General features: G+C 33.4%; 4 protein-coding genes and 1 long non-coding RNA gene across 5 annotated transcripts; 4 read left to right on the top strand and 1 right to left on the bottom strand.

Annotated features, from left to right (window-relative positions):
* Nucleotides 1–3,909: 3,909 nt before the first annotated feature.
* LOC101497192 (uncharacterized) lies at nucleotides 3,910–5,346 on the top strand. Its single transcript, XM_027334156.2, is given in 4 exon segments — nucleotides 3,910–4,553; nucleotides 4,556–4,588; nucleotides 4,854–4,911; nucleotides 4,913–5,346. Coding segments are annotated over 4 exon segments (663 nt in total). The 5' UTR covers nucleotides 3,910–4,234; the 3' UTR covers nucleotides 5,166–5,346.
* Nucleotides 5,292–7,268, bottom strand: LOC140920169 (uncharacterized). Its single transcript, XR_012162806.1, has 2 exons — nucleotides 6,192–7,268; nucleotides 5,292–6,116 (listed from the first exon to the last, which is right to left on the bottom strand). It is a non-coding gene; the product is annotated as an uncharacterized lncRNA (long non-coding RNA).
* Nucleotides 7,269–7,392: 124 nt separating this feature from the next.
* Nucleotides 7,393–12,709, top strand: LOC101496865 (uncharacterized). Its single transcript, XM_004497343.4, has 8 exons — nucleotides 7,393–7,848; nucleotides 7,930–8,039; nucleotides 8,412–8,468; nucleotides 8,551–8,850; nucleotides 9,257–9,504; nucleotides 10,753–11,059; nucleotides 11,134–11,407; nucleotides 12,238–12,709. The coding sequence occupies exons 1-8, from the start codon at nucleotides 7,516–7,518 to the stop codon at nucleotides 12,490–12,492; spliced, it is 1,884 nt and encodes a 627-aa protein (XP_004497400.1). The 5' UTR covers nucleotides 7,393–7,515; the 3' UTR covers nucleotides 12,493–12,709.
* A 146-nt stretch (nucleotides 12,710–12,855) lies between these two features.
* On the top strand, nucleotides 12,856–15,398 carry LOC101494788 (uncharacterized). The gene is made up of 3 exons (XM_012714855.3): nucleotides 12,856–13,491; nucleotides 13,852–14,859; nucleotides 15,095–15,398. Exons 1-3 carry the CDS (start codon nucleotides 13,416–13,418, stop codon nucleotides 15,124–15,126), a joined length of 1,116 nt encoding a protein of 371 aa, XP_012570309.1. The 5' UTR covers nucleotides 12,856–13,415; the 3' UTR covers nucleotides 15,127–15,398.
* Nucleotides 15,399–16,961: 1,563 nt separating this feature from the next.
* LOC101496533 (inositol transporter 1-like) lies at nucleotides 16,962–19,990 on the top strand. Its single transcript, XM_027334155.2, has 4 exons — nucleotides 16,962–17,118; nucleotides 17,194–18,564; nucleotides 19,516–19,588; nucleotides 19,674–19,990. The coding sequence occupies exons 1-2, from the start codon at nucleotides 16,962–16,964 to the stop codon at nucleotides 18,558–18,560; spliced, it is 1,524 nt and encodes a 507-aa protein (XP_027189956.1). The 3' UTR covers nucleotides 18,561–18,564; nucleotides 19,516–19,588; nucleotides 19,674–19,990.
* The last annotated feature ends 1,049 nt before the right edge of the window (nucleotides 19,991–21,039 follow it).

The following is a 21,039-nucleotide window of genomic DNA, read 5'->3' as shown; positions in this document are numbered from 1 at the left end:
ACAAATTTATCACAAATTAATCACACATCATCATCATCAAATAAACTTATATCATACAATATATCCATATTTTATAATCACCTCGCATAAACTCATCTAATCCAACATATGCACCAAATTCATTCGACATCTAATATCACAATAATATCAAATATCAACATATTTAACGAAAATAAATCAAATATCACAATACTATTAAATATCACACATTTAAAGAAATTAAATCAATCAACACCTTATAAATATTTCTATTCAACATTTTAATCTCATAATTCTCATATTTTCACATTAATTAATTTATCACTCAAAGAGCTACTGTCGTACGTAGCGAGTCCTGGATAAATCGTTGGAAAATACGGTTTTTTCGTTTATCTCACAATATATTATACTCATGAATTCAAACGCTCTCTCACCCCTTACCTTATTTTGACGCTTTCTCAAACACATAAATCAATGAGACTTTTCAACAGCAACTGAAGATGGACAACGTACAACGAACGAATCTAAATAAACGGCGAGATCACAAAATCACCGAGACACGACTGATAAATTATGCGGAACATAAAATTCAATATTAAATAATTAATAATAATTTTAGGAGCAAGAATAGAGTCAAAACAACGAGTAAAAAAAACTGCAGAGAAGGTCTCATCGACTCGTCAGAGTGCCGAAAGGATTTGACGTCAGCTTTACCAAAAAGTAAAATGATTCGTGTTTCTTAAAGGTTTCGACGAGGAAGATACAAAACGTTGTTTGTTTCTTGAAACTAATGTCTCAAAGCTTAAATCACAAGGACATCTGCCATAAAACCCAAAGGCTTAATTGCACTTTTGGTCCCCCTATTTTAGGCGAATCACGAAAATAGTCCTCCCATTGTACTTGTCTCCAGTTTTGGTCTCCCAAACATAATTTGAGTCCAAATCATGATGAGTTGTCATTTTTTTAATGACGTGTAGAAAAAATAGTGACGTGACAAACGTCTATGTGGATTAAAAACTATTATTATATTATTCCAAATTAAAAAAAAATACAATTTATGTTTTTAAAAGCCATTATCATATTATTCCAAATTTTAAAACAAAAACCAAAATTAAAAAACATATGAGCCATAATTCAATGCAAATCAGCAGAGCATGTGAACCCTAAATAAAAAATCGACCAAGTCTTCATCCTCTTCTTCATCTTCGTTTTTCTTCTTCATCATTCGTATTCTTCATCTTCTTGGTCTTCAACATATTGCAACTCACCACCACTCTTCCCGGAGAACTTCACCATCCTCTCTAGATCATGGATCTAACATATTTGGTAGAAATCAAGACATAGAAGCCATATTCAAAATACTGTTACATGATGGTGATAGTGATAAGATTTGTGTGATCCCCATAGTTGGCATTGGTGGTGTGGGCAAAACCACTTTAGCCCAATCTATGTACAACCATGAAAGTATAAAGTAGAAATTCGATGTTCAAGCATGGATTTGTGTTTATGATGATTTTGATGTTTTGAAGATTACAAAGACCATTGCAGAGGAAGTTAGAAGTGGATGAAGAAGAAAAGGAATAAAAAAGAAGATGAAGAAGAGGATAAAAACAGATAATGATGAACAAGTGGTCGATTTTTGATTTTAGGGTTCACATCCGTTGCTGAATGTTTTTTAATTTTGGCTTTTGTTTTAAATTTTAGAATAATATAACAATGACTTTTAAAAACATAAATTTTATTTTTTAATTTGGAATAATATAATAATAGCTTTTAATCCACATAAACGTCTATCACGTCGCCATTTTTTTGACACGTCATTAAAAAATGACAACTCATCATGATTTGGACTCAAATTTTATTTGGGGACCAAAACTGGGGACAAATAAAATATGAGGACTATTTTCACGATTCACCTAAAATAGGGGGACTAAAAGTGCAATTAAGCCAAACCCAAATTATGATCGAAGTTTGGGGTCCAAATCGTCCAAAAAGTTGTGTGATGCTTGCTAATATCAAATATCCCGACGTAGCATCAATTGTTGAAGAAACTTAATTTAGTCAGAGCGATTGGATGCTATTCGATGGCTAAAGGGATGTCTGATGAGTTGCAAGATGCATGGATTTGATGAGACATATTATATAGGCTTGGTCAAAATAATTTCAAGTAGTAGGGACTAATTATGATGTAGATGAACTTGTATTTGAAAGAAAAAGTGTGAACTTGGGACCGGGAAACCAATTACTAGGAATAAGGCGCCATTTCTATAAGAAAAAAGGAAATCAGGTTTTAGTGTCTTTAGTAACCTAGGAATAGAAACTAAAGGGACGAAACAATGTCAGCCCAAACTAAAGCAGCGCGCAACACTAGAAAGTTGGGTGTGGATAGTATTATGGTGTCAAACCTTTTTTTTTTCTTTCTATTTCTCAAGTCTTAAATAAAATCCTAATAAAATTTATTTTACTTCTCCATAATTAAAATTTTATTTCTCACTTTTATTAAAATACTTTAATTTTTTTTGAAATAATAAATAAATATTTATAATTTATATTAACCACTCAATTAAACACGAATAAAGAATTCCACACGGCAAAAATATACGTAAAAAGAATATATATCTCGACATATATTCTAACATACTTTTAATACCAAAGTAATTCGTTAAACAATATTTTAATTAATTAAATAATCTATTATAAAGTTTGAGGTGGTACAAGACGAAGACGAGGATGCTACGAAATGTCAAATATATTGTAGTCATTTTGTTAATAATTCAAATTAAAACTTTATTAATTAAAGTTTACAGATTCCACCTCACAATCCAAATAAAACTTATTTTTAAAATATTATTAATTTACTTTTATTTTTGTAAGTATCATTTAAAATTTAATAACAGAAAGGTTTAGAAAATATAATAAAAAATTTGAATGTGGTTTAATATTACTCCACTTTTTTTTTTTCGGTAAAAGTTTTATATCAACCAACTGTTCAGCTGTGTTAACATATTCAAGCTTAATAATCCTATTTTGAAAGTGATTCCTTATAAAATGATGTCTTATGCTTGGTCCTGGAATCTTAATAATATTTATTGAACTTGTGTTATCACACATAGGTACTGTTCCCAAGTCAACACCAAAATCCAATAAGTGTTGTTTCATCCAAAGAATCTGAGCACATTTCCCAGCTTCAGCAGTTGATAGAACAATGATAGTCCGTTAATTTTGGTCATATTTATTACAACTAATCGACTTTAATGGTATCATCTATACAACCTTACTAAGGTGTATAAATTGTTTGTAATATAATTTTTTGGGTTTCAATTGTTAATACAACGTTTATAAACAACATGAAGCCTAATATTTTTTCATTAGACTAAATATTTGTTTGATTAAGTAATTTTAAATAATACTAATTTTTTTTTTATATTTTATTTAATTTTATTAATATAATTAAAAAAAACAATATGAAACTGCGCACTAGAAGAATTGGGAATGAAATTGATAAAATATTATTTTTATTTATTAATTTAACATTATAAAAAACAAGTTAATAATACGTGATATATTCAAAAGATAAAATAAATATAACATTTTCGTATATAAAATAGAATATATTAAAAAGTGTTTTTTTTAAAAATATAATAATAAAATACTGTAAGAGACGAGTATTTAAAAATATTGAAAACAAATATACTAACTAAAAAACCAGTGAAAAACTTTACAAATCTGTCCACTATATATATCCCATGTTTTCCATTAAAGTATGATTGAAAATTTGTCCACTTGTTGAATGAAACAACACATAAATACTTCGTGAGTTTCAAAAGGCATATCTGTCCACTTTTTCAAAGAAACAACACATAGATATTTCGTGAGGTTCGAAAGGCATATCTTTGTGACATAAATTAATATCCTAAACAAAAAAAGAATTGTGAAAAACTTTACAAAACTATATTCCCCATGTTTTCTGTTAAAGAATGATAAAAAAAATTGTCCACTTTTTTTAAAGAAACAACATATAATACTCCGTGAGTTTCAAAAGATATATCTTCGTGACATACATTAATATCCTAAACAAATCTGTCTCAAAAAAAAAAAAGCAATTAAAGTATATTCATAATTGTAAAAAAAAAAAAAAAAAGCAAGTATATTTATGAAACTTAAGAGAATAAGAGAAAAAACGGGGATGCAAAAACATAAGCAACTGAGTTACTTTGTTTGTTTTTGAGTTGTTGTGAACTAAACAGTCGTGACAATGTCAAATTTCACCGTGGAGTCGTTGACTGTGGAAAGCAGCAACGGAGTGAAGCTTCATACAAGGTTGTTTAAGCCTGGTCCAGGAATAGATGTTAAATACGACAAGTTAGGGATCGTTTTAGTTCACCCATACTCCATTATGAGTGGTTCACAGGGTCTCCTCAAAGGTATCGCTTCTCTTTTGGCTTCAAATGGTTACACCGCCATCACTTTTGACATGAGAGGCGTTGGAAATTCCACTGGTAGACCTTCTCTCACCGGCTTCTCTGAAGTTAAGGATGTTATCGCCGTCTCCAATTTCATCTCTCACTCTCTCTCTTTCAAACCATTTTGCTCGTTGGTTCTTCTGCAGGTAAATTGCTTGCTTTCTTATCTCTATTCTCATGTCTGTCACTTTTAATTTCCTAATGTCTATTTTTGGTTATCAAATTTAACATAGTTGTTGAGAAGCATGTTGATTCCTAAGTCAGATAAATAATGGGATACATATTGAACTTACAAGTTGTTTTATATACGTGCCTTCAGCTATTTTTTTTGATTAATTAATTATTAATCACATTGAAAGAATAGTGATAATGAATCACATTTGAAGTATTTTTGTGTTTATAATAAAACAGGTGCTCCTATAGCAGGGTCTGCTGTTGATCAGATTGAACAGGTGATTGGGTATGTGAGCATTTGGTGTTACTGTGTCAATCCTTTTTGGAAGGCACAACAAAGCCATCCTAAAGTCTCCAAAACCAAAACTATTCATTATGGGAACACAGGATGGATTCACAAGTGTAAAGAAGCTCAAAAACAAGCTTAATTCTGCAGTCGGACGCGCCGAAACACATCTTGTAGATGGGGTAGGACATTTCCGAATGGAAGGGCCTGCTTATGATGCTTATATGGTCGATCTCATCATTAAATTTATTCAATCATTGTAAAATTCAATTTTTGAGTGTGAATTGTCTTTGATACTTGGATTAGTTTGTGTATATAATCTGACTTACCAAGTTTACAGATTAGCTCTTGATTTGTATCCTTTAGGCAACATTCTAAAAATATCAGAATTGACACAGTAAGTATTTCTGCTGCTGATTGAATAATGAGAGAGGATGATTACATTACATGCATAAAATGTTTTTCAAGTTTAATTTACAACTTATTACATATCTCGTGTTCCACTTGATTTTGCTTTTAGGCTACATAATAGATAAAAGCTTGCATTTGCATATTATAATGGATATGTGTGATTGCCAATGGAGCACCTGTCTTGGTGGTAATTTATCACTGTTTGAATCAAAATGGAAAGAGAATTGTAGGAACAAATAGTGTTATTATATTCTATCTAAATCATCATTGTTTGTTGGGGTTGAACCAGATAAATATCAAATTAGTCCATATGAGGGGATTCCTCAATCCTTTTTGTACTACAACTTCCTTTGTTTTGAGAACCATTGTTTTGTCAAAATAGGAGAAAGTGGGTGATACTCACTCACTTGTAACAGCATTTTCTTTGCTTTCTCCATTTCCATGGGATCAGGATGGCTGGCACTCCTACGTACCTCCTCTACAAGGGTGTGTATCTGTGTGGAGTATCTCAATATCAGCAGATATATATGAATGTTGAGGATTTTACTATCTATGTCCTGCAATGGAGCCGACTCTGACTGAGTTTAGAATCATTATTACACCAGTGCTGCTACTTCAACTTCAACTAGAGATATAGAGGAATTGAGAGACATTGTTGAACCATCTAATTTCGACAAGAACGTCGCAAAACTAACCAACATGCACAGCTCAATGGTTATTTGGAAATAATAGCCATCATTTCCAGAAAATACAGAAGTTAATGCAATGTGAGAAGAAGTTGGCTACCGAACGGACTAATCATCCTGCAAGAATTCAAGCCATTATCGTAGGTTTGATCACTAAAAACCACCGCCACCCACAACAGTAAGACTTTTTACCTTTCATATCCTTGCTATATGATGATTTTTGATGAAAAATATTGTATTTTTCCATTTGTTAGCTTCAACATCCTTCCCTTTAAATTCTTATATAAATAAATAGTTTGCCAAATCCACCCTACCAATCATTCACTGAAATTTGCACAATATTGTTGCAGCTAAACAAATTTAAAAGTGGCACAAAAAAGTTGTTCCATTACAAAATATCTGTTCATCTAAATGTTAGAATTGTTACAAACCAAAATATCACAAAATATTTGAACCATTACAAACCAAAATGTCACAAATATTTGAACCATTACAAACTAAATTCCAACTTGACATTATTAAATATGTTCATTTTTAGAATTTAATACACATCATAATGTCATACCAGACTTCAAATGTTTTAAGTGAAGACTCAATAGTGCAATATTTGAATAAGGTGAAAAGCAGGGTTTGCAATATAGGAGTAAAATAAAGTAATTGAAGTGGCTTTTGTTTAGTACTTGCATAATGCAAAATTCAGTTAATCAAACAAACCTAAAATATTCTTTATTTATTTATTTATTGATCAAGCACGAGAACATGTATGATTATCACTTAAAATCAGGAAGATTCAATAATATATTATTCAAAATGATTCCTGTTCATGTATAAAAACATAAAGATTGAGTACTTTTGATGAAGACTTTATCTTCTTCTTGTTTGTTCCTGCTCCAATGAAGGGAAGTATATGCAACGACATTCCAATATCAAATCAAGACTAAGTTATGAAGTGTACGAAATATTAAATGTGTGATATTTAGGGAGCTAACCCACTTTTCATAATAGCCTTCAACTTAGATAAGTCTAAGTTTTTGTTAGTCTTCTCTTCAACTTTTAAGATAAGTTCTAAGAATATCAATATAGGACTTCAATTTGAATACTTAAAAGAATCTCACGTGTATATTTTATAATTTTTAAATCATAATTTTCAATAAACATCATTCTCTCCGATCAAACACCTAAAAAAAAAAAAATATTATAAGAGTGTCGCAGATAATTCTATATCATTAAAGTTGATTAACCTATTAAAATTGATGGACCCATTTTATACAAAAATCCATTAATTACTTTAAACAAAAAAAAAATAGTTAAAGACCGAAATACATAATTAATTTTTTGGACGCGACGGGGTTACGTGTGTACCTATGAGCTACACAAAAAATGCAATGCAAAGAACGAGGAGCAATAATAATTTGTAAAAAGAAAAAAAAAAAATTTTGATTGCGAGAAGATGTGATGAAATTGATAATAATATATCGATTAGTGATATAATGATATATAGAACAGAAGAGAGAAGATGGTAACGCTCACTACTACTTTTCCTCATTTCTTTCTCAATACGAAAACTTCAATCTCACCAGTACTGTCTCTCTCTCTCCGATACGCAAGGAGGAAATTCCATTTCTATCCCCGTAATCGTATTGTTGCATGCAGAGCGATGATGGATTCACCTGAAGAACATCAACAGGGATTATCGACTTCGCTGTTGAACTCTGTCACACAAGACTTTAAGAATCACACTCTTCAATTTCATCACACTAATAAATTGAATCTCGAAGATCTCAATTGGGACAATTCCTTTGTCAGAGAATTGCCCTCTGATCCTAGAACCGATCCCCTTCCTCGAGAGGTAGCTACCATCTCTTTTCTTCAATTCAATTTATTGGAAAGGAAATTAGGTTTCGAATTAGGTTTTTGTTTGCAATTTCAGGTTTTGCATGCTTGTTATACAAAAGTATCGCCATCAGTTCAAGTAGATGATCCTCAACTTGTCGTATGGTCTGAATCAGTTGCCGACCTGCTTGAGTTAGACCATAAAGAGTGAGTCGTCTCTATGTGTGTTTACTCATTCATTCATTCCTTTTTGCCAAACGCAAATGCATGTGCTTTTCGGCATTTCCCGTGTCTTTGAGATGCAAATCAAATACATAGATACACATGGATTTATTCACAGAAATTTTAATTCACAACTAGACAGCGATTTAGGGTATTTATTTACAGAAATCTTTGCACTCTCTTGAGACACACACACACACACACACACACACACATATATATATATGTTTCGGGTTTATACACTAAGTTCTAATAGTTACTCATTGTCACATCAACTAATTCCATTAAATTATAGCTTAGAGGCCAATGTCTAGTAAACTTCACTTCAGTTACTAAATCAATGTGTTTGAGTTTCAGATTTGAAAGGCCAGATTTCCCCCTTTTCCTCTCTGGTGCATCACCTTTGGTTGGAGCGTAAGTCTTCAAACACATGTCAGCATTTTTTTTGGCAGGTTAATGTGGTAGAATTAGACACGATTGACCTTCTTCTATACAGGTTGCCTTATGCTCAGTGCTATGGTGGACATCAATTTGGTATGTGGGCTGGGCAGTTGGGTGATGGTAGGGCAATTACGCTTGGGGAGATACTGAATTCAAAGTCTGAAAGGTGGGAACTGCAGCTTAAAGGTGCTGGGAAGACTCCTTACAGTCGGTTTGCTGATGGCCTTGCAGTGCTACGTAGCAGTATCAGGGAGTTCCTTTGCAGTGAAGCAATGCATCACCTGGGGATACCAACTACTCGTGCTCTTTGTCTTGTGACCACTGGAAAGTTGGTCACTCGAGACATGTTCTATGAGTATGCTCATTGAACTTCCACTAATGTGGCTCTTTCTAATACACATCTAGATCATAAACCAAGTTATTGTCTTACAAAGTCTGTGGTTCAAAGAATGAATGACATAATGAATCCATTTTCTCTCTATATACTATAATGTAATGAACTAGCTTTTTCAGTATCAATCTTTCTTGAAACTTTTCTTTAACTAGCTTTTTCAATATCCACATTTCTTGAAATTCGAGTGTCATATTCTATGCATTGTAGAACCTTAACCCTTAGTTCACCAAACAAAAAAGAAGTATAGGTTTAAAATAAATATGATAAAAAACTGGAATTGAAGATTGAAAACTTGGGTTTACAGAAGTGTGTTCTGCACAGATAAAAAATTAATTACTTGAATATGTTGTTAATGTCGCAAATGCAGTGGCAATCCAAAGGAAGAACCTGGTGCAATCGTTTGCAGAGTTGCTCCATCATTTCTGCGTTTTGGTTCATACCAAATACATGCCTCCAGAGGTAATGAGGACCTGGAAATTGTTCGTGGTTTGGCAGACTATGCTATTAAGCACCATTTTCCTCATATTGAGAACATGAGTAAGAGCGAAAGCTTATCCTTCAGCACTGGTGATGAAGATCATTCTGTTGTGGATCTTACATCAAACAAGTATGCAGGTAAAATAATTCTTTTAGGAGGTTTTAAATTTTTTAATCAATTTATGTTGAAGGACTACATAACCACTAAATATTGTCACTCTGATTTTGTGACGGCTGACACAAAATCTGCAATGCCATTCTGTCATGATGACCGCAATTTAAAAATACTTGTAGAACCTGATTTTGTGAACCTCATTAGAGAGTAGAGACATACCATATGACGGAAAATATTGTATTTATTAAGTTAGCTCTACTAGACCACATATAGGCATAAATATTTTGAATCTTAAGGCAATAAATATGTTACAATCTGCCCTGACACACAGAAGTGAAATTTTTTTTATCTTAAAATGGTAAGCTTATGTTTTCTGGATTAGACCACTGTCTTGGTCATATTGTGATATCAAATTTTGTACAAAATTACTCTGTGAAGGTAGGGCTGTGCTTTTCTGCTTATTCTGTTTGGTATCTATTTGTGGGGTTTCATGGCCTCCTGTTTTTGTAATGATAACTTGCCCCATCTATTTCAGTGTTTGGTTTGCTTGAACGTCTATAAAAAAAAAAAAAGGAACTTCATTTTTCTTTTTAGTTAAAAAACACTTGTGAGTTTTTGTGTTATAAATTATATCTTCTAGATCATTGCTGTTCATGTGTCATAAAGAAGGGTCATTTGGCTCCTTTGAAACTCAAACAACAAATTTTTTTGTTTTATTACCAACAAGATGATTCTGTTATCTGTGTTATGAACCATGGTATTCAGTTACTTTTTCTGCCTAAGACTAGGAAGGCTAATCAGCAGTGGTCTAGCCACGCCAAAATCTCTCCCTGCTCCAGCTGGCCACTTGGGCTTGTGGCACGATGTTGTGCTTGGCTAAGTAGGCCTATATGGTCCAGTAATTTTTTTTAATAAATTGTTCTCCAGCACTTTTTGAAAGTAGTGAATTGGCTGTATGAAGTGAAAATCTCATGTATTTCAAGAGAAGTTAAAATTTTGTGTGTGATAGTGGCAGTAAGGATGATTTATTTGTCAACTTTTCCACCATCACTCCAAAAATATTAAACTCTATCTTACGTAGTTAGTTACGTACAGTTGCGAGAGTACATTTAACCTCTGGATCATAACGTATACAATATAACCTTTTATATTATAGCTAGTGACGTGATTCTATTATCTTCATTTTTATGGGTTCATTCAGTTGCTTTTGTAAATTTATTTAAAGTATAACTACAATGTTGACTATAGATCTTTTGTTCTTTTTAAATCAGCATGGGTGGTGGAGATTGCTGAACGTACTGCTTCTATGATCGCTAGATGGCAAGGGGTTGGTTTCACTCATGGTGTGATGAACACGGATAACATGAGCATTTTGGGTCTTACCATTGATTATGGTCCATTTGGGTTTTTGGATGCTTTTGATCCTAAATTTACCCCAAATACCACAGACCTTCCAGGTAGAAGGTACTGTTTTGCAAACCAGCCTGACATTGGTTTATGGAACCTTGCACAACTCACAACAACTCTGTCGGCCGCTCATTTAATAAATGACAAAGAGGCTAACTATGCTTTGGAAAGGTAATGGTAACACTTCGAGTATCTCTTTTCACTCTTATAGGAGAAAATTTCACCGTATGGTTGGTCTGTTTCAGATATGGAACAAGATTTATGGATGATTATCAAGATATAATGACCAAAAAGCTTGGCCTCCCAAAATATAACAAGCAACTGATTGGTAAACTTCTTACTAATATGGCTGTTGACAAAGTTGATTATACAAACTTCTTTCGTACACTCTCAAATATTAAAGCGGACACAAGCATTCCAGACGATGAGTTGTTAGTGCCACTAAAGTCAGTGTTGTTGGATATTGGTAAAGAGCGTAAAGAAGCATGGACAAATTGGTTGAAAACCTATATACACGAGGTATGATTTGTGTGTTTTCCTTTGGTTATCTAAGGCACTTGTAGAAAATAATGCTTAATGTTAAATACCAAAAAGAAAAACAATTGCATCTAAGCTGATTTTGCAATATTTATAGTGATTTTTCTCACTTGAGTTTCTATGGGGCTTGAATGTGTGCAACTTTGCTCACCCAGTCTGTTGTCATTCTTGAAACTTATGTCATTTTTTTAGTTTGGCGTATATTTATGAAGAACCTTTGGAACTGTGCTGTTTTTAGGTGTTCATATCCATGTACTAGTTATCCCCATTTATTCTTTGGCACCAAAGTTATAGTATATATTGTCTGCATCACGTAATTTGACTTTTGACAAAGTTCCACATTAATTTCTCTGGCCCTTTTAGAATTTTCAAGTGGCATAATCTTGGATCAATGGTTGTAAGGTTTTTTTGGGTTCATTTATCTTTAGTTAACCACCACTTTGTGAGATGTGTACTATCATTACAACACTTCTGTTCAGATTATAGAAAATTAGCAAATACTCATTGTTTAACTTGCTGAAGGCTTTGAATGTTATTGGACTTTCCAAGTAGTGTGTAGATTTGAATATCTTCAGAAATTCTGCTTGGTTTGGACTCTCATCACATCCATGTGATAATTATTGTCTTTTCTTTTTTTTCTTTGTAAAAAATTAAAAATAATGAGTATTGTTGCGGGGGAAATCATTGATTTGATAAGAAGTCGACTTTCTTGTTGCATATAAGTTGCAGTGATAATTTATGTGTGATTAAATCAATTGACCAAGATAACTTGTGCTCTTGACATTTTTCATCATTGCTTTGGGTTTATGCAGCTATCTACCAGTGGCACTTCTGACGAGCAGAGGAAGACCCTGATGAATATGGTAAATCCTAAATATATTCTGAGGAACTATCTCTGCCAGACTGCAATTGATGCTGCAGAAATAGGTGACTTTGGAGAAGTTCGTAGGTTACTCAAATTAATGGAACATCCTTTTGATGAGCAGCCAGGAATGGAAAAGTATGCTCGCTTGCCCCCAGCCTGGGCATATCGACCAGGTGTATGCATGCTTTCTTGTTCCTCATGAGTTGCCTACTTCGGTAGGCATATTCCAGATAGTAGAAATAGGAGAGGAGTATTTAAAAATGTTGAAAACACAGAAAACTAGGAATTGAACAAAAAAAAAGTGTGTATTTGTATTGTACTAAATATAGATGAGTTGAAAAACGATACTGGAAAAACCATCACCAGTTAGACACAAAATTGGATGTACTTTATAAAGAATTGTTACATTTTTTTTTTCATTCTTGTTCTTACTTTTTCTATGCATGAATTCTAATTGCGATTTAACACCGACCCATTTTTCATTGCCATATGCATATCTAATTGACAATCAGCTTGTATCTAATGCGAACCAATCTTCTTCCTCACGCCACACACAACCAGGGAAGTTCTAGTGGTTCCCTGAGGGAAAAAGAGAGTTAGCGAGCTTTGAGTAGAAAGCAAGCAAAAAAAAATTAAGAGGGCTTAAAAAATCAAACTTTCAACTTTTCCAAGGGGCGAAGTAAGCATAAATGCCACCATGAAACGAACTCATTGAAACACATAAAAGGACATTTGTTTAGACAGTGCGCTAACTCCCATAAAATACACATTTATGGGACTCTTTTTCTGTACTTTTACCATTCCTTCATACATACAATACATCTCCAACCAAAGATGACTGTATACCAAAGTTGTCACCCAAAGAATCTATCTTTAACCCTTACAGAACCCCTTGTCTTCCCAAAGTATCAATCTTTATCCCATACAGAACCACCTGTCTACTTCCTTTACTCTTGGCAATTCTAGGGGTTGCCATGTTGCTTCTTTATAAAAACCTCCCATTGTTCTACCTTTAGGTCTTTCAGTGCATTGGAACTGAAGTGCAACAGTGAAGCCATAATCGAACCCGTAGCCTCGTCTATCTGGTGATATTGCAGTAACAGAAAGTGTAAGTGGATCATTGCAATGAACAGAGGAAGAATGAATGCTGTGATACTTTTTTTCTGCCTGACTTTAGCTGCTATTTCTCTCACTCATTGTGGTAAGCCAGCTTTATCCAACAGTAAATCAATCCATCCCACATTCCCACATGTCTTTTTTCTTATCAAATTTTCTAAATTACATTAGGGAGAAAATGTACTAACTGTGTCATCCCAAATTTTAAGTTTCTAACTATAATAATTAAACCATGAATCCATGATCTTGCATAGATGGGTCACATATGAAAGTTGTTTGCATGTCATATTTAGATGCATCTCTATAGATAGTGTGTGATAAATCATAACCGAGCAAAAAAAAAAAAAGGCAGCGAAATATAGTTCCAATATTATTGAGAACAACCAAATTTCTAATGACAACAAGTTCACAGCTCAAAAGCCTCTTTACTTTCTTCACTTTGCAGATGCAGATAGATCAATAAGACTATTGAAAGGCCTTAAACACAGAAGAAATATAATCAACAAGAACCCAAAGAAGTTGAAAATAGTTAAACATTTTGATTTTAACCCATCAATATATTCATCAAATGCACGGCCCTATAGTATTAGTTCTCCATTATCTTTGGCTCCTTATGAATCAATAGCTCCAATTTCATTGCCAGAAAACAACCCTCCATATTGTGTATATCCACCACCAAGTACTCCTTCTATCATTATTCCAACACCCACAGGCTCTCAACCTATCCTACCATCACCTCCTTACTATTACACCTCACCTGATCTTCCAACCCAAAACCCACCTCCAACCTCAACAACCATAACACCAGGCCCACCAGAAAATTTACCAACACCAACACCTGAAATTGTTCCAAGCCCACCCAGTAGTAACATACCGAGCCCACCTAGTAGTAACATACCGGGCTCACCAGAGCCTATATTTAATCCTCCCATCATTTTTCCAGGCCCACCCGAGTCATCAACGAGCCCACCTTATTTTGAGCCTGCCCCACCATACTATGAGCCCACACCACCACTCATGCCTTCCCCTATTGATGGCACCATCCCCATCCCACCAAGCACTTTCCCTTCTCCTGGTGGAGATACAGTCCCCAGCCCACCAAGCACATTTCCATCTCCTAGTGGAGGCACTGTCCCAAGCCCAACTGTATTTCAGCCACCGGTGGTCTACCCACCACCAAGTGTGCCGCCACCACCCAACACGGCCCCGCAGACCACCTTGTGGTGTGTGGCTAAGGCTTCAGTTCCAGACCCAATCATTGAAGAGGCCATGAATTATGCATGTTGGTCAGGAGCGGATTGCACTTCGATTCAGCCCAATGGGCCTTGCTTTCAGCCCGACAGTGTATTTGCACATGCTTCATATGCCTTCAATAGTTACTGGCAAAGGACTAAAGCTTCTGGTGGCACTTGCGAGTTTGGAGGGACAGCCATATTGGTTTCAGTTGACCCAAGTGAGTCTTCAGATCTTATAAAATATTGATTTGGATTATCCATTTAAATTAGGACAAAACTTATCTGCATTTCTTTACTTGTTCATCTTAACAAATTTTTTTTTTTTTTTGTTAAAACATGTTTTGAGAAAATCAGTGGTGGTTATACATATTTAAGTTCAGAACAGCAAGAAAAACACATAATTGACCCAAGTTTTGCTTTGATCATATTATGTTACTTTTTGCTTCTCAACAGGCTATGATGGATGCCACTTCATCTACAACTGATCAAGGGGAATTTTTTTCTTCCTTTCTTTAGAAGAAAACCACTTTTGGAACGAACCAACGCTTGAAGAGTGAAGACAATCTTTGTGTTATAAGTTTTAGCTCCCCCTTTTTCTTGTGGAAATATGTTGTTATCTCACGGACACAAGCAGATTTTGTATTTTGTAGGTAGTGTAGAATAATACCATTGATTTCTAGTTTATTGCCATTATCTAACTAAATTAACTACTTTATACTAGTTTGAATATGGTAGTTTTTCTTGAAGTCTTCATTGATACTATATCTTTTATTCTTATGGAAAAACAACCAAAGTTCAAGTAAAAAATATTGGAAGACAATTTCCTCAATTGGTTTTTAAGGTTCTCTATAGAATATAGTTTATTGCTGCTATCTAGTGGTAAGTTGTTTATTAAAAAGTCATTAACTCAAGTTTTAAGCAGAGTATCTGGGATGCGTTTCCTAAAATATGAATAAGTTAATTTTAAATGAAGCTTTGGAGCATTCAGTGTCAATCTGCAAACATACATATTTGGAGTGTACATAAATTTATTATTTATTTATGTACTAAATACAAGTTTCCAAGACTTATAAGAAAAATGTCAAAGACTTGGGGTATGAATCACTCTCCACCTCTCGCTCACACACACATACATACTTGTGAGCATATGAATAAGATTAATGATCCATAAACAAACAAACCAATAAATAAAGAAACTTATGTAAAGATATCAAAAAAGATTTCATTTCACTTAGTTGAAGTTGCTCGGTCAACATGGCTTTCTTTGTTGTAATTCTTCCCGTAAGCTCTCTCCTTCCAAAGACTTGTAACTTCTTCAAACGACAAACTTTTAGTCTCTAGCATGTAGAAGATCACAAAACCAACAACAACAACAACATAAGTGAAATGAAGCTAGTAGATATTATGACACTGCAAATCCAATTAACAGACATTCCACCACATAAAACTCTGATCAAGTCCAATAGCATCAACATCATAAATGAAGCTAGTAGATATTGAATTGAATCTACATAGACCAGACCTGTATCGTAGCCGAAGAGAAGACCACCAATTCCGGCGGCGAAAGCGGTTCCAACGATGTAAAGGTTTCGCGTTCAGGATGCATGCTTGCATGGTAATTGGCATTCCGGACACCATTGTTTATTTCAAATGAATAAATATTTAATGAATGTTGGAATTGAAAGAGAAAAGGTGTTATATATTTATTTATCAACCAATTACTTCTGTTTGTTAACTTGTCTTTTCAAATAACTTCTGTTTTTATTTATACATATAATTTAACACTTTCAAATTTTTATTTTTGTAACTAACTACATATCATTTCAAATTTTCTCTTTATATATTGAGATAGCGATTTCTGTATTATAGAGATAAATATTAAAATAAGATTGAAAAAAATATTAATATATAAAAATATACTCTTTTGGACAAATGTGTGTGCAGAGAACCCAAACAATAAAAAAAAAATAATAATTTGAGGAAACAACAGTCAATAAATTTGATGTATTAATCTTATTTTGGTTTCTTTTCATCTCATACTTGTTCATAAAGTACAGTCAAAGCGTCCTATAAGAGTAAGAAAATAAATAAATTTTGGGTAGAAAAAGAAAAAGAAAATGAAAATTTGACATACTTTGGAGATTGAGATTCGCATTGTGATTTATAAATGGTGATGATCTTGCAAATCCTCCGATGCCATGTTTGCACAACCCTTCCTTTGTCTCATCATGTCCTCGTAAGTAAGCAGAAAAGAGAAAAGGAAAATCATAGAACAACCATTGGCGAATCTCGTTATTCCATTTGAAATTTAATTAGGAGGATGACGAATTCTGCTTCTACGGTGCAATCAATGCCAGGAAGCTCAGGGTATTTAGATCTGTATCCTGAACGAAAAATGTCGTTTTTTGAGAATCCTTACATTCTTGGACTCGCTGCTGTTGCTGGAATTGGTGGGTTGCTTTTTGGCTACGACACAGGTATAATTATTATTAATTCCATATTGATATTTGATCTATCTATATAAATATAAATATAATTGGCATGTGATGCAGGGGTGATATCAGGAGCACTTCTATACATAAAAGATGATTTTAAGGAGGTTCGAGAAAGTAACATTTTGCAGGAAACAATAGTGAGCATGGCAATAGCAGGTGCAATAGTTGGAGCTGCAACTGGCGGTTGGATCAACGATACTTATGGACGAAAGAAAGCAACTCTGATCGCCGACGTCATCTTTATTATCGGTGCAATTGCTATGGCCGTCGCACCTGATCCTTACATTCTGATAATAGGACGTCTTCTCGTCGGTTTAGGAGTTGGTATTGCATCTGTCACAGCTCCTGTCTACATTGCTGAAGCTTCACCTTCTGAAATCAGAGGTTCATTAGTCTCAACTAATACTCTCATGATCACTGCTGGACAATTCCTTTCCTACATTGTTAACCTCGCTTTCACACGTGTCCCCGGCACGTGGCGTTGGATGTTGGGTGTTTCTGCTGTTCCTGCACTTGTTCAATTCATTCTCATGCTTTTCCTCCCTGAATCCCCTAGATGGCTCTTCATCAAAAACAGAAAGCATGAAGCTGTTCGTGTTATTTCAAACATTTATGATTTGGCTCGTTTACAAGACGAACTTGATTTTCTTTCTGCAGAGACTGAGGTAGAGCGTCAGAAAAACAATAAGAATGTGAAAATTGGGGATGTTTTTAAGTCTAAAGAAATAAGATTGGCGTTCATGGTTGGAGCAGGGTTGATGCTGTTCCAACAATTTGTTGGAATAAATACTGTTATGTATTATAGTCCAACCATTGTTCAAATGGCTGGTTTTCAATCGAATGAATTGGCTCTTCAAATATCACTTTTTGTTGCTGCTATGAATGCTGCTGGAAGTGTTATTGGTATTTACCTCATTGATTATTCAGGGAGGAAGAAATTAGCTCTTTGTAGTTTAGGAGGGGTATTTGCATCTTTGCTTCTCTTGTCTATCTCATTCTCAAATTCAAATTCAAATTCATATTCATGGGTTGCAGTATTGGGACTAATTTTGTATATTGCATTTTTCTCGCCGGGGATGGGGCCGGTGCCGTGGACGATGAACTCAGAGATATATCCAGAAGAATATAGAGGAATATGTGGGGGTATGTCAGCTACTGTGTGTTGGGTTTCCAATCTCATAGTGTCACAGACATTTCTTTCAATTGCAGAAGCTTTAGGAACTGGTACCACATTCTTGATTCTTGCTGGAATGACAGTGATTGCGTTTATATTTGTGGTTGTGTATGTTCCAGAGACAAAAGGATTGACGTTTAATGAGGTGGAACTAATATGGAAGGAGAGAGCTTGGGGTACCACCCACATTAAGAATAACTCAGACTCAGACTCAATAAACCTTCTTCGCAGCAACAATGATCAATCCTAGCTAGGTAGGTATAGATGAATCACCCTGTCTATCCTTCTTCGGATAGCTTTTCATTGCTAAATTAATTACTTTCCTAAAATAATAATAACACAAACTACATTTAACCTCAAAAGAAATGTATTTAAATTATCTATTATGTTGAGATTGTTGATCAACATAGTTTAGTTAAAGTGAAATATATCAAAGGTCTTGTGTTCTGTGTGGCTGCATGGTCTGGAAAAGTCAGACTTAAGAGTGCATACCCTTCCTTATAACATATATGGTACTTATAGTATAGAGTGTATTGAAGTATTTGTCCACTACAAAATGTTATAAGAAAGTACATCAATTGTATAATCCATAAGCACAATTATAAGATATGAATCTAAAAGACAACATGCGGACAATCTTTCATAAAGAATACAATTATCTTATTTCTTGAATTATTGTGATCATGCAAAATATCATTATTGAATTCTCCAATATCATATGTCCAAATATAATCCAAATGTCAAATACAGTTCACCAAGAGTCTATTATCACAATGTGCATAAGTTAAAATAATAATTACCTACTACCATATTGTTAGAAGTCTTGGCACCTAGTGTTTATTTACTTGTTGTATTTGTCTGTTGTGTTTGTAATTATCCATGGTCTGTACTTGGTCATTTTGGTGAAAGAACAACTAGAATGTGTATTTGATCATTTTGTTTGAATGTGTCTGTTGTGATTTTAATACTTGAAAGAATTATCAATTTGTTGCTATTTGAAAGTACTTAAAAGTAGTTTTAGTCTTTATTGGGGTCATGAAATATTTTTTTTTTTAAGTAGGAAAAGCTGTATTTACCTCTTCCAATAACACTCACACGCCTTCTAAATTTAAATCTAACACTATAATCCTTTATTTTTTTACCCAAACCATACAACTTAGCTACAATTATTGTATATATTTATAATTTTAAATATTTTTGTACAGGACATAAAAGAACACGTAATTAATGGACTGACGAAAACAACGTAAGAAGAGTCATATGACAAAAGATACCAATGTAAGTACAATCAAATCTATTTTTAAAATTTCTATAATTGTCCTTGATTAATGTTATTGATGCACAAAAAATGGTTCATTTTCAGGTAACGATTAGACATGTTGGTGAAACCAATCTATTGATTAAAATAAATAAAAATTTGACAACTCTATTCAAATGAGTGACGGACATGAACACATAAGTAACTATTATTAGGGTTTTGATACATAAATTAACTAGTAGGTGAGATAAAGGTAGTTTAGGATTTTGAGTAAGGATAAATATAGTTATGTTTTCACCATTAGATGTCTCTTTCGCGTTAGATTTGCACGTTGTAGGAGATCAGGTGTATAATTTGGGCCAATATTTACATACTCTGATGGCAATTTGTATTCTACCATGAGTTAATGCTCTATAAATGTAATTGATCAATGTGGACATGTTTAGAAATAGAATATAGTATATAATGTACACATTAAATCCATGAGCAAATTAACTGATTTAAAAATGCTCCCATTGATTAAAATATATAAAACTAATTATTTTTCAACTATAACTTCAAGAATATGCATTTGAAGACATTTGGATTTTAAAGTAAAAATTAAGCAATATTGACAAAGGATTGTACATGTTTTTACGAATGATAAACTAAAAAGTTTCTAATATGGTATTTCTAGACATTTTGACTTGAAAAAAATAGTGGTTAATCCTTTTTTCATAAGTGGTTAACTATATGAGAGATTTGGTTAACTTTTGAATGAAATGATGTTAGAACTTATAAATTTGAACCATCTTAATAACAAGTACAAAATAATAAAAGTGTTTTATTTTGATATCTAGGACAAGTTTTCATTCCAACTCAGAAAAAAGTAGTTAATCCTGTTTTAAAAAGTGGTTAATTCTATGACAGCTTTGGTTATTGCTGTTGTTGCGTTTTTGTTTGTAGTTTTCTTTGTATAGGCATTTGATGATGAAGTGGAGGTGTTGTGAGTTAGGTTTCATCACGTTATCATATGAAATGGGTTAATTGGAACACTTGAAACACATGGTAGAGAATGGAAGACGTGTTGCTCTTGTTATGGTGTTAATAGATTTGACATGGTCATACTTGTACTGGATTTGAACATTCAGAAAGCTGTATGTGGGACTGTCTTTGCTTTGTGAAAATGTTAGGATTAGCAATTTAGAACACATTTATTCCTAACAAAAAAAATCTACTGGTTTGTCTATTTGTAATGAAAATTAATTTTGATTGAATTTATTTTGTGAAATTAATTTTGTTAAAAGTTAATTTAATGTGAAATAACCTACTTTTGAAAATTATTTGCAAATGTAAATTTTATCAAATTATGTTGTTTGGAAGGTATGGATCAAAAAATTGAAATTTTGTAGAAATTAGAAGCTTATTTAATTAGTTTAGAATTATGCATTTTTTATAAATTCAAACATTTATATATGTTATTATAAGAAAT

The sequence above is a fragment of the Cicer arietinum genome, chromosome 4 (assembly GCF_000331145.2).
Source record: "Cicer arietinum cultivar CDC Frontier isolate Library 1 chromosome 4, Cicar.CDCFrontier_v2.0, whole genome shotgun sequence".
Taxonomy (NCBI): domain Eukaryota; kingdom Viridiplantae; phylum Streptophyta; class Magnoliopsida; order Fabales; family Fabaceae; genus Cicer; species Cicer arietinum.
The sequence above is the reverse complement of the archived record's forward strand: the minus strand, read 5'-3'. Positions and strand labels throughout refer to the sequence as shown.